The sequence below is a fragment of the Peromyscus leucopus genome, chromosome 23 (assembly GCF_004664715.2).
Source record: "Peromyscus leucopus breed LL Stock chromosome 23, UCI_PerLeu_2.1, whole genome shotgun sequence".
NCBI classification, from domain to species: domain Eukaryota; kingdom Metazoa; phylum Chordata; class Mammalia; order Rodentia; family Cricetidae; genus Peromyscus; species Peromyscus leucopus.
The window spans coordinates 29,028,969-29,040,184 of record NC_051082.1 but is presented as its reverse complement, the minus strand read 5'-3'; the positions used below and the strand labels follow the sequence as shown (position 1 = coordinate 29,040,184).

At 51.5% G+C, this 11,216-nt stretch overlaps 1 protein-coding gene across 4 annotated transcripts; it reads left to right on the top strand.

Moving 5' to 3' along the window:
* Positions 1 to 36: 36 nt before the first annotated feature.
* Positions 37 to 3,330, top strand: Mospd3 (motile sperm domain containing 3). 4 transcript variants are annotated; one of them, XM_037198336.1, is made up of 5 exons: positions 37 to 615; positions 832 to 907; positions 1,071 to 1,270; positions 2,795 to 2,996; positions 3,112 to 3,330. In XM_037198336.1, the coding sequence occupies exons 1-5, from the start codon at positions 411 to 413 to the stop codon at positions 3,170 to 3,172; spliced, it is 744 nt and encodes a 247-aa protein (XP_037054231.1). In that variant the 5' UTR covers positions 37 to 410; the 3' UTR covers positions 3,173 to 3,330. The 4 variants fall into 4 exon arrangements, with proteins under 4 accessions (XP_037054231.1, XP_037054229.1, XP_037054232.1 ...); XM_037198334.1 differs by having other exon boundaries at positions 1,041 to 1,270; XM_037198337.1 differs by having other exon boundaries at positions 2,832 to 2,996; positions 3,112 to 3,329.
* The last annotated feature ends 7,886 nt before the right edge of the window (positions 3,331 to 11,216 follow it).

Below are 11,216 nucleotides of genomic sequence, written 5' to 3'. Positions count from 1 at the left end.
CCCGGCGGCCTGGAGATCCGGAGGACTCAAGAGGACCGAGTCCGTCAGCGGACGGGAGCGGGAGCACCCGGAAGGGGCGGGGCTTACTGCTCCGTACCAGAAGACCCGGATTGGGAAGCGACTGGGCGGGCCAGATGTTTCGCCGAGTGGGCGTGGCCATTGCAGTGCGGCTTGGAGGCGGGACCGATAGGAACCTGGGGCCCAGCTGGACGGGGCGAGGGTTTGGGAACCCGGCCTGGGGCTGTGGGATCCACACCTGGCGGGGTACCGAGGCCGCGGTGACCTCAGGCCGAGCTCTGCCGCGATCTCACCCGGCCCTCTTCTCGTCCCTCGCGCCACTAGCCCTAGACTCCAAGGCCCTCTCATCCTTCTGAGCTCTGCCCTCGGATGTCCGACCGCCCAGAGCCTGCATGCGCCGTGGGGCGCCCCAGGACCAGGAGCTGGTGGGTCCGGGGGCCCCTGGGCGGGGGCCCCGGGGCTCCGCTCCTTCCTCAGGACCCGTTGTCCCGGTGCTCGTCTTTCCCCCGGATCTAGTATTCAGGGCGGACCAAAGGAGTGGACCCCGGCAGCTGCTGACCCTCTACAACCCCACGGGAACCGCGCTTCGCTTCCGAGGTGAAGAGATGGGCGCCTAGAGCGAGGGCTCTGGAGATCGGTAGCAGGCTATGGAAGGATTATGTGGGCTGGAGGAATTAGTTAAGGAGCAAGGTGACCAGCTTTGGGTCTGAAAAAAATCATGGCCATCTCTGGGGTGGCTGACAGAAAGGGGTTCTGCTGACCCACCGTGAGCAAAACTTGCCTAAGGTCTCTTTGTGTGCGTTTATCCCACAGTTCTGTGTACAGCACCTGCCAAATACACGGTATTCGATGCAGAAGGATATGTGAAGCCGCAGTCTTGCATTGACATGTGAGTGGGGAGGGCAGGAAAGCAGCCTTTGGTCTCCGACCCTTTCACCCTCTGGCTGCAGTCACTCTGGGAAGAGTTTCTGGGGAGGAGATCTGGTGGGTTGCTTCTCACTTCCTTCCTCCCGATGGGTCAGTGTGATACGGCACGTGGCCCCCGTCCCCAGCCACTATGATGTCCAGGACCGATTCCGAATTGAGCTATCTGAGGAGGGGGCTGAGGGACGTGTGGTTGGACGGAAAGACATCACCTCTGTTCTTCGGGCCCCAGCGTACCCCCTGGAGCTTCAGGGACATTCTGAGCCAACACCCAACCCAGGGCCTCCTGTGTGGACAGGACCAACCCCAGCCAGACACCTTCAGGAGAGTGAGTTGAAACGGATTCTTTGTGTGTGTGGTGTTGTGTGTGTGTATTATGTGAGTATGTGCGTGTGGGTTCTTGTGCACATGTGTGTGTGTGCATTTGTGGAGGCCAAAAGTTGACTTTCTTCAGTCTCTCTCCACCTTCATTTTTTGAGACAGAGTCTCTCCCTGAACCTAAAGCACATTCATTTGGCTAGGCTAGATGGCCAGTTAACTTCAGAATACAGTATCCCACCACCCAGGTGTTTCAGTGGGTGCTGGGGTCCTCATGCTTACACTGTGGGCCCTTGACTGACTCAGTTGTCCCTCCACAGTGCTTGTTTCTCTGCAGCACTGGGGGATCGCCTCGTCCCTAAGGCATACCACGCAAGCGCTCTACTACCCAGCAGTCTCCCCAGCCCTGCAGGAGGGACTCCTGAATTGTTTTTTCCTGTAGGGAAAGAAGTAGCATTACCCTAGAAATGAACTAAAGGGGGTTTGAAGAAGTCTCTGGGTTCAGGTGTGGGTGTGGGTGTGTGGGTGTGGGTGGAGATGTCCCAGTTGAAGTTTTCTGTCGGGGGAGAGAAGACTTTGCAATTGTCCTGGTTTCCACCTTCTAATCAGAGGGACAGGTTCCTCTCCAGCTCCAACTGTTATCAGGTGCCAGCTACGTTCAGTTCAGTAAGAAACCTGTACTGAGCGGTCATGCTCTTGTGTGCTGGGTATGGGAGATATAGAGGTCCCTGCCTGTCAGCCCAGGACACTGAGAACACAGTAGAGAAGACAGGAGGAAGGGGGGAGGGGACGACCAAAGGACAGAGAGTTTCTGTGGCTTCAGAACAGAAGCTCCAAGGAGGAGAAGATACTCCCAGAATACCCTTGGAGGGCAATAAAATGTAAACACAAAGGCCAGCATGATAGCCCAAGCCTGGGATACCACCACTTGGGGACTACAAGGAAGGAAAGAGGAGGATTTCATGTTCCAAGGCAGCCCTGGCTATATAGTAAGGCTTTGAAAACCGGGGGAGTGTTGGGGAGATAGTTCAGTTGGTCAAGTGTTTGCCACGTAAGAACGAGGACCTGAGTTCAGTCCCCAGCACCCGTGACATAGTAGCATTGTGTTTGGAACTCCAGGTCTGAGGAGGCAGAGACAGGCAGATCCTTGGAGCTGGCTACTCAGTCAGCCAGTCTAACAGACAAGTCCATCCCATTGAGACAAGCTGAATGGTTCCTGAGGAACCACATTGGAGGCTGACTTCTGGCCTCTGTGCATAACACACACGTGTATGTGTATCCACCCACTCACATCAATACACACTTAAGAAAGATAACCAAGGCCGGATATGGTATTGCACACACCTGTAATCCTAGCACTTGGGAGGTAGAGGCAGGAGGATCAGAAGTTCAAGACCATCCTTGGCTACCTAATGAGTCTGAGGCCGTCCTGGACGACATACATGGAGTCCCTGTCTCAGAATAAATAAGCAGTATATGAATAAACTCCAAACAGAGTGGTTGTGTCTCCCTTGTTCATCCTGATCCCCGGCAGACCTTGGGCTGCCAGCGCTCTCGTCCCTCTTTTGCAGATGCCCCCCAGCAGCTGGCCACCAGCTCCTTCCTGCTCTTCCTGCTGACAGGCGTCATCTCTGTGGCCTTCCTGCTGCTACCGCTGCAGGACGAACTGGGCAGCCAGCTGCCTCAAGTCCTGCACGTGTCCCTGGGACAGAAGCTGGTGGCCGCTTACGTCTTAGGTGAACATAGAAGGGGAGCACCTGGACCTACTTCCAGAGAAGGACGGGAGGAGGACTTCAGCGTGGACTGACTCTCTCTCTCTCTCTCTTCCTCTCTCTCTCTCCCTACCCTCAGGCCTCCTCACCATGGTGTTCCTCCGAACCTGAGCTCTCAGCTGAAGCCACCCCGCCCTTGAAGACAGGGACCTGAGGCGGCCACTGTGATGTTTGCATCCTGCCCCTTCTCCCTCTTTTCTGCCCCTCCATCAGTTACCATCCTGCCCCCCCCCCACCGAAAACCCAGGGATTTATACTCATTTTCCAAGTTGAATAAAATAAGTTTTAAAAATCAAAATGTAGCCAGGCGGTGGTGGCGCACGCCTTTAATCCCAGCACTCGGGAGGCAGAGCCAGGCGGATCTCTGTGAGTTCGAGGCCAGCCTGGGCTATCAAGTGAGTTCCAGGACAGGCGCAAAGCTACACAGAGAAACCCTGTCTCGAAAGAATCAAAATGTAGGATGCTTGTCCCTGGCTTCTCACCCTTTATTTCCTTTATTTATTTATTTATTTATTTGTTTGTTTGTTTTTTAATGCGCACGCACACGTGTGTGTGTGTGTGTGTGTGTGTGTGTGTGCGCGCGCGCGCGCGCGTGCGCGCGCACCCCCACCCCCTATACCAATGCATGAGGCCAGAGGTCTCTACCTCAGATGTCTTCAAGCATGCGCACAGGCAAGCACTGAGATCAAAAGACAGCTTTCAGAGTTGGTTCTCTCTTCTACCATGTGGATTCCAGGCATTGAACTCAGGTCATCAGAATTGGTGGCAAGTTGCCTTTACCCAAAAACTATTTCTTTTGCCGGCCCCTATACCTTATTTTTTTGAGGCAAGGGCTCTCCCTGAACCTAGAGCTCAGTGGTTTACTAGGTTCCCTGACCAGTGAGCTCCAGGGTCTGTGCCTCCCCCCACACCGAGGTGACACACTCATGAATCTGCTCTGTTAGCTATGAACTTGACAGGCTTTAGCATCACCTGGGAGGTGGTCTGCTGGGCGTCAGGAGAGTCTCCTGCTCAGGTTAATTGGGGTGGGAATCCCCACCCTGTATGTGGGATGCAGATTGCATGGATTTGGTCCTGGAATGAACGCATGGGGAGGAGAGCGGGAACTGAGCACCGCATTCATTACGCCCTCTGACAACGGAGGTGGTGTGGCCAGCCGACTTCAAGCTGCTCTCACTTCCTGACCGACCACGATGGACCCTCGGTGAACTGTGATCGAAAACAAACCCAGTCTTTCTTCAGTGGCTTTTGTTGGGGTGCGTTGCCACAGCAACAGGAAAGAAACATGGGTGCTGGGGGTCCGAACTCAGGAACTCATGCTGCAAGGCAGGCACAGCGGTGACTGGCCCTTCTCCCCGGCCCTCCCTACCCTTCTCCCCAGCCCTGCCTACCCTTCTCCCCGGCCCTCCCTACCCTTCTCCCCAGCCCTGCCTACCCTTCTCCCCCGCCCTCCCTACCCTTCTCCCCAGCCCTGCCTACCCTTCTCCCCGGCCCTCCCTACCCTTCTTTTTAAAACCATTTTATTTTATTTTGTTTTTTTGACACAGGGTTTCTCTGTGTAGCTTTGGCTGTCCTGGAACTTGTTCTGTAGACCAGGCTGGCCTCTACCTCCCAAGTGCGAGGATTAAAGGTGTGTGGTCCTACTGCCCGTAAAAAATCATTTTTAATTTTTAAAAAGTAATTGATTATTTATTATTTTATGAACATTGGTGTTTTGTCCGCATGTATGTCTGTGTGAGGGTGTCAGATCCCCTGAAACAGAATTTACATAAGGTTGTGAGTTGCCATATGGGTGCTGGGAATTGAACCCAGGACCTCTGGAAGAGCAGTCAGTGCTCTTAACCGCTGAGCCATCTCTCCAGCCCCGTTTTTAATTTTTCACTAGGGATTTCTTATGTGTATGAATGTTTTTGCTTGCATGTATGTAGATGTACTACATACGTGCCTAGCGCCTTGCAGAGGTCAGAGAGGATGTCAGATTCCCTGGAACTGGAGTTACAGAAGGTTGAGAACTATCATGTGGGTGCTGGAAACCAAACCTGGGTCCTCTGGAAGAACAACCAGTGCTCTTAACCACTGAGCCACTGGCCTCCTGTGCCACCACCCCACCCCTCCTCCTGATACCCAGACAGCCTCTTGTTCTTCCCACTCCCATTCCCGGGGACCCAGGGAAGTCAAAGGCCAGCTTGGGCAAATTAGTAAGGTCATGTCTCAAAATAAAAAGCAAAATGAGAGCTGGGCTCAGTGTGGTAGGTAGCACAGGCAGGGCAGGTAGATCTTTGTGAATTTGGGGCCAGCCTGGTCTACATAGTTTCAGACCAGTCAAGGCTACTTAGTGAGACCTGGTCTCAAAGACTCCACAGACAAAGCAACAGAAACAAAAAGAGGCTTAGGCTGTGGCTCAAGAGTAGAGCCCTTGTCTAGTGTGGAGAGTCCCTAGGTTCAGTTCCCATGGTGAAAGAAAAAAGACACCCCCCTCCCAACACACACACACACACACACACACACACACACACACACACACTCCATCAGAACAGGGCTGCAGCTCAGAAGCTGGGCACTTTTCAGCATGCCTGAGACCTTGGGTTCCAATCCAAGCACCACAAAGGATTAAAAAAAAAATTCCCTTTACTCATACAACAGAGATTTGCCCCTCAGCCAGTATACCTCGCCTTCCAGGAAACATCTAATTGAGTCTGCTATAATCTTAGTTGTCAACTTGACTATATCTAAAATCAGCCAAAACCCAACAAATGGCGCCTATCTGTGAGGTTTTTCCTGATTGGCTCATTTGAGACCAGAAGGCCCACCCTAAACGCTGGTCCACACCTTCCGCCGGCGGCAGCCCCCAGAAAAGGACATGGACGAAGGCAGCTTTTGCTCACCGCCTGCTCGCCCTCACTCTCATGGCAAGTTCATCTGTCCTGGTGCTGAGACGTTCCTTCGCTGGTCTTAGGACCTACATCTTCGGGATTCCACAGTAGACTGAGGACCAGCAGCTCTCTAGGAATCTTCCAGGCCCCCAGCACCAGATTGGGAGTGCTGAGACACCCCGTGTTGGGGATCTGAATGACTGCCAGCTCCTCGGTCTTTCCATCATGTGACAGCCATTGTTGGACTAACCCAGACCACAGCCTGTAAGCAACCCTACTAAGTTCTCCCGACTCTTTGTATAGATAAGCATTCTGTCTATAGATAAGCAAGTCTGTTCTTTTAGAGAACACTATATAGCCCAATTTTAAGCCGACAGAGCCCCTTTGCAAGGTCATACACATGCTGGCCACCTCCAGGATACTCTGCTGACTTTGTGACTCCCCCAGCTCAGGCTGGTCTTGAACTTCCCACCCTCCTATCCTACCCCTTTGAGTAGGCTTTTGAAGCCTATGTTGTTGTTTTTGTTTGTTTGTTTGTTTTTTCGAGACAGGTCTCTGTGTAGCTTTGGAGCCTATCCTGGAACTCACTCTGTAGACCAGGCTGGCCTCGAACTCACAGAAATCCTCCTGGCTCTGCCTCCCGAGTGCTGGGATCAAAGGCGTGCACTGCCGCCGCTGCCGCCGCCGCCGCCGCCGCCGCCGCCACCACCACTGTCCGGCGAGTTGTCATCGTTTTTTAACATTTATTTATTTTTTGGGGGAAGGAGTTTGCACAAGCATGCCATGGCCTTCAAGTGAAGGTCAGAGGACAATTTGTTGGACTCCAATCTCTGCTTCTACCAGGTGAGTTCCAGAGATTAAACTGGGGTCATCAGGCCTGGTGGCAAGCACCTTTATTCACTGAGCCGTCATTGACAGCCCCAGACCTATTTTGTTTGTTTATTAAGTTTTGTTTTGTGACAGAATCTCATGTAGCCCACGCTAGCCTCCACTGAGGGCAATCTTGAATCCCTAATCCTGCCTCTACCTCCTGAGTGTTGGGATTAGAAGCAAGTATCACCACACCCCCCATTTATGTGGTGCTAGGGATGAAACAGGATTCTGTGCATCCTGGACAACTGGGCTGCATATTCAGCTGTCTTCATTGTTTTAGGCTCTTTTTTTTTTTTCCTTAATTAAAAAATTGCACATGTATTGAGTTAGTCTAAGTGTATGTATGTGTACCATGTGCAAGCAGACACCCACACAAGCCAGAAGATCATGTCAGATCTCCTGGAACTGGAGTCACAGGTGGTTGTGAGGTACCTGATGGGGTGCTGGGAACCGAACCCCACTTCTCTGCAAGAACCGTGATAGCTCTTCACTGCGGAACCATCTCTCCAGCCCTGTGTGGGCACTTCCAGGGAGAGGGCTCAGACAGTAAGTGCTCACGTGCAAGTGTGAAGACCTAACCTTGATGCCCAGTACCCAAATGAAAAAACAAAACAAAACAAAAAACCTGTTTTTAATGGCATACGCCTGTAACCCCATCACTGGGGAGGTGGAGAATAGAGGATCTCCAGGCTTGCTGGCCAGCCAGCCAAATCAGCAAGCTCCAGATAAAATGGAGAGACTCTGTCTCAAAGATGAGATGGAGGAGCCAGCAAGATGGCTCAGCGGGAGGAGGCATTTGTTGCCAAGCCTGAGGACCGGAGTTCAACCCACGGGCTCCACGTGGTGGGGGGAGAGGACCAGCTCCTGCAAGTTGCCCCCCTGCCCTAAGATTCTTGTTTCTCCCGTGTCCCCAAGGTGCTCTGGGGATGGCCTCATAGAAGACATAAAATGAGTCCGAAGTCTGTGCCCAGGAGTTGGAGGTGGGGCGCTCTCACAATCCCCTCTTTTTAAGTTATACATGGGTTACTCACCATTTACACTGTGCCAGCTTTAGACACGCCCCCAAGGTGTAGGTGAGAGTCTCCACACATTGAGGATGCTTGCAGTGTCTGCTGGGAAAATTCCTGGTAACAGTGAGATCAGGAAGGCTTCTGTTTGATGTTCTATTTTGCTTTGTTATTTGTTTGTTTGTTTGGTTTGTTTTGTTTTTCCAGACAGGGTTTTTCTGTGTATCCCTGGCTGTCCTGGAACTCACTCTGTAGACCAGACTGGTCTCAGAGATCCACCTGCCTCTGCCTCCCGAATGCTGGGATTAAGGGTATGTGCCACACCTGGCAATGGAGTTTTCTTTTCTTTAATTTTGTTTTCATTTGGGGCCAGAAAGATGGCTTAGTGGTTAAGAGCACCTGGTGCTCTTGCAGAAGACAAAGGTCTGGTTCCCAGAACCCACATGGTGGTTCAGAACCATCTGCAATTATAGCTCCAGGGAACCTGGCATCCTCTTCTGGCCTCCCTGGGCACCACGCATGTACTGGGTGAGCATACATGCATGCGCTCGTACAACTAAAATAAAAACAAATAAAGCTACTAAAAATGTATAAATAGCGTAAAAAGCCCCTTCTGCTTGACGAGTGCTACCATGGTTGGTTAGTTAGTCATTTTAACTTAACATTAAAGGCCCTATACCTAACAATCTCTGTAACCCTAGTGCTCAGGAGGTTGATCCAGTAGGATCTTGAGTTCAAGGCCAGCTTGTGCTACATTGTGAGCCCTGGTCTTGAAAAAGAAGAAGCCAGGTGATGGTGGCACACACCTTTATCTAATCCCCACAGTTGGGAGACAAGAAATAGGCAGATCCCTGAGTTTGAGGCCAGCCTGGTCTACTGAGTGAGTTTCAGCACAGCCAGGGCTATGCAGAGAAACCCTGTCTAAAAAAAAAAAAACAAAAAACCCAAACCAAAACAGGGGCTGGAGAGATGGCTCAGTGACTAAGAGCATTGACTACTCTTCCAAAGGACCCGGGTTCAATTCCCAGCATATGGCAGCTAACAACTGTCTGTAACTCCAAGATCTGACACCCTCACACAGATATGCAGGCAAACACCGATACACATAAAATAAAAATAAATAACTTAAAAAAACCAAAACATTAAGTCCTTAAAAAAAAAAAAAAAAAAAAAACCCTAACAACAACAACAAAGCCCTATATCCACACAGTCACATTCTGTGTGACTGTGAAGGCGGGAGGCGAAGCTTCAACACATGGCCTAGGGATGGGAGGACACGGTTCAGATCTTTAGTCTCAGCCAGGCACCGCAGAGCATGCTCTTAATCCCAGGATTTGCGCAGAGGAAGGAGACTCTAAAGTTCAGGGTAACCCCTTGGAGAGTCCCATGCAGCCTGAACTACATGAGACTCGGCCTCAGAAACAAAGAGGAGGATGAAGTGGAAGGAAGGGGAGGAAGAGGAGGGGGAAGAGATCTGGACTCACAACTGCAAAGTCCATTCTGCCTATTGATGACATTATTGACATGTTTGGGGGTTACAGTGTGGACATCTTTGTGAATACCACTTTCTGTCTATACAAGCCGCTGGGCAAAGGGGAGAAGGGCTGGGAAACCCCACTGGAAAGTGTGCCGTCGAGGAAGATAACAGCTGAGGTTTCTGACCCCAGTTCAGGCCCAAAGTCCTGAGAACCTAGCAAGTCAGTCTCGGTGGGAGAGGGGAAAGGCAGAGAGAAGGTAGTTTCATCCTGAAATTCAAAACCTGGGACATCCCAAGCTATAGATGAAGAGATCTCTGCTTCGCAGTGCCCGAGGAGCTGGGTGAGACCTCCCGAACTATGCTGGGGGCAAGAAAAGAATAAGGAGATGCCAGTTGTGTTTAACCCACTGCCCAGCAAGTAAAAGCCAGGCTGCAGCTCTGAAGCCATGCTTAAAAAGAAAGAACTGGGAGGGCTGGAGAGATGGCTCAGAGGTTAAGAGCACCGGCTGCTCTTCCAGAGGTCCTGAATTCAATTCCCAGCAACCACATGGAAGGAAGGAAGGAAGGAAGGAAGGAAGAAGAAGGAAGGAAGGAAGGAAGGAAGGAAGGAAGGAAGGAAGAAAGGAAGAAGAAGAAAGAAAGAACTGGGTCAGGGAGGTCCAGTGGGTCAAGACACCTGGCACCAAGCCTGGGGGCCTGACCCCCATCCCAGAGCCCCACAGGACGGAAGAGAGAACTGCCTCCTTCATTTAAAATCTCCTAACCTATAGCTCACATTTAAGGTCTCCATCCTCACTGGACAAAGATCGGCCATAGGGGATCCCGGAGGAAATGTCCTAGACAGGATCAACCTGAGAGGTATGTGACCAGCACCGTCTTATAGGGGCCCACGCTGTGTGTGGGGGCGTGTTCATGTGTGTGTGAGTGCATGTGTGTGCACATGCATGTGGGGGCAAGAGGTCAACCTTGGGTATTGTTCCTCAGCAGCTGTCCACTTTACTTTGCATTAATCTTTTTTTACACTGATTTGCTGTGTGTGTATACACTTCATTACCCATGAGGAGGTGGAGGAGGTCAGAGGCCAACCTTCGGAGTTAGCTCCTCCCACCAGGTAACTGGATCATCAGGCTTACTGGCAGTGCTCCCACATGCCGAGACATCATCGTCTCACTGGCCTCCTCCTTGTCTTCCTCTTTTAAAAAAAAAAAAAGGCAGGGCTGGAGAGATGGCTCAGTGGTTTAACAACATCTGTAGTTTTTTCAGGGACCCAGCACACACAATCAGGTGGTCCACAATCACCCGTAACGTTAGCTCCAGAGGACCTGTCACCCTCTTAGGGACCCCAAAGGCACTGCACTCACATGTGCAAATACCCACTCATACATAGGCATAATTTATTTTATTTTTTGAGACAGGGTTTCTCTGTGTGGTTTTGGTGCCTGTCCTGGATCTCACTCTGTAGACCAGGTTGGCCTCGAACTCACAGAGATCCACCTGGCTCTGCCTCCTGAGTGCTGGGACTAAAGGCGTGCACCACATTTTTTTTTTTTTTTTTTTAAATAAAGACAGGGTCTTTCTCTGGGACCTGAGGCTCACGGATTAAGCAAGGCTAGTTGTCCAGCGAGTCCTCAAATGGACCTCCCCAACACCGGGACTGCCAGTTTGTGCCACCACACTCCTAGGGATTGAACCCAGGTCCTCATGGCAGGCCCTTTACCAACTGAGATATATTTCCACCTCCTGACCTGGAACTTTCAATCCTCCTGCCTCAGTCTCCCAAGTGCTGGGATTACAAGTGTGAGCTGCCACATCTGACTCTGGTCCTACTTTTATGTTTTATGTTTTGAGGCAGGGTTTCTCTGTGTAGTCCTGGCTGTCCTGGATCTCGCTCTGTAGACCAGGCTGGCCTCGAACTCACAGAGACCCGCCTGCCTCTGCCTCCCGAGTGCTGGGA

Bases quoted from the DNA above. Each gene is read 5' to 3' on its own strand.
- Mospd3 (XM_037198334.1), top strand. From the start codon at position 411: ATGCGCCGTGGGGCGCCCCAGGACCAGGAGCTGGTGGGTCCGGGGGCC. The intron at 908-1,040 runs GTGAGTGGGGAG...CCGATGGGTCAG, and splicing joins CCGCAGTCTTGCATTGACAT to TGTGATACGGCACGTGGCCC. The intron at 1,271-2,794 runs GTGAGTTGAAAC...GATCCCCGGCAG, and splicing joins AGCCAGACACCTTCAGGAGA to ACCTTGGGCTGCCAGCGCTC.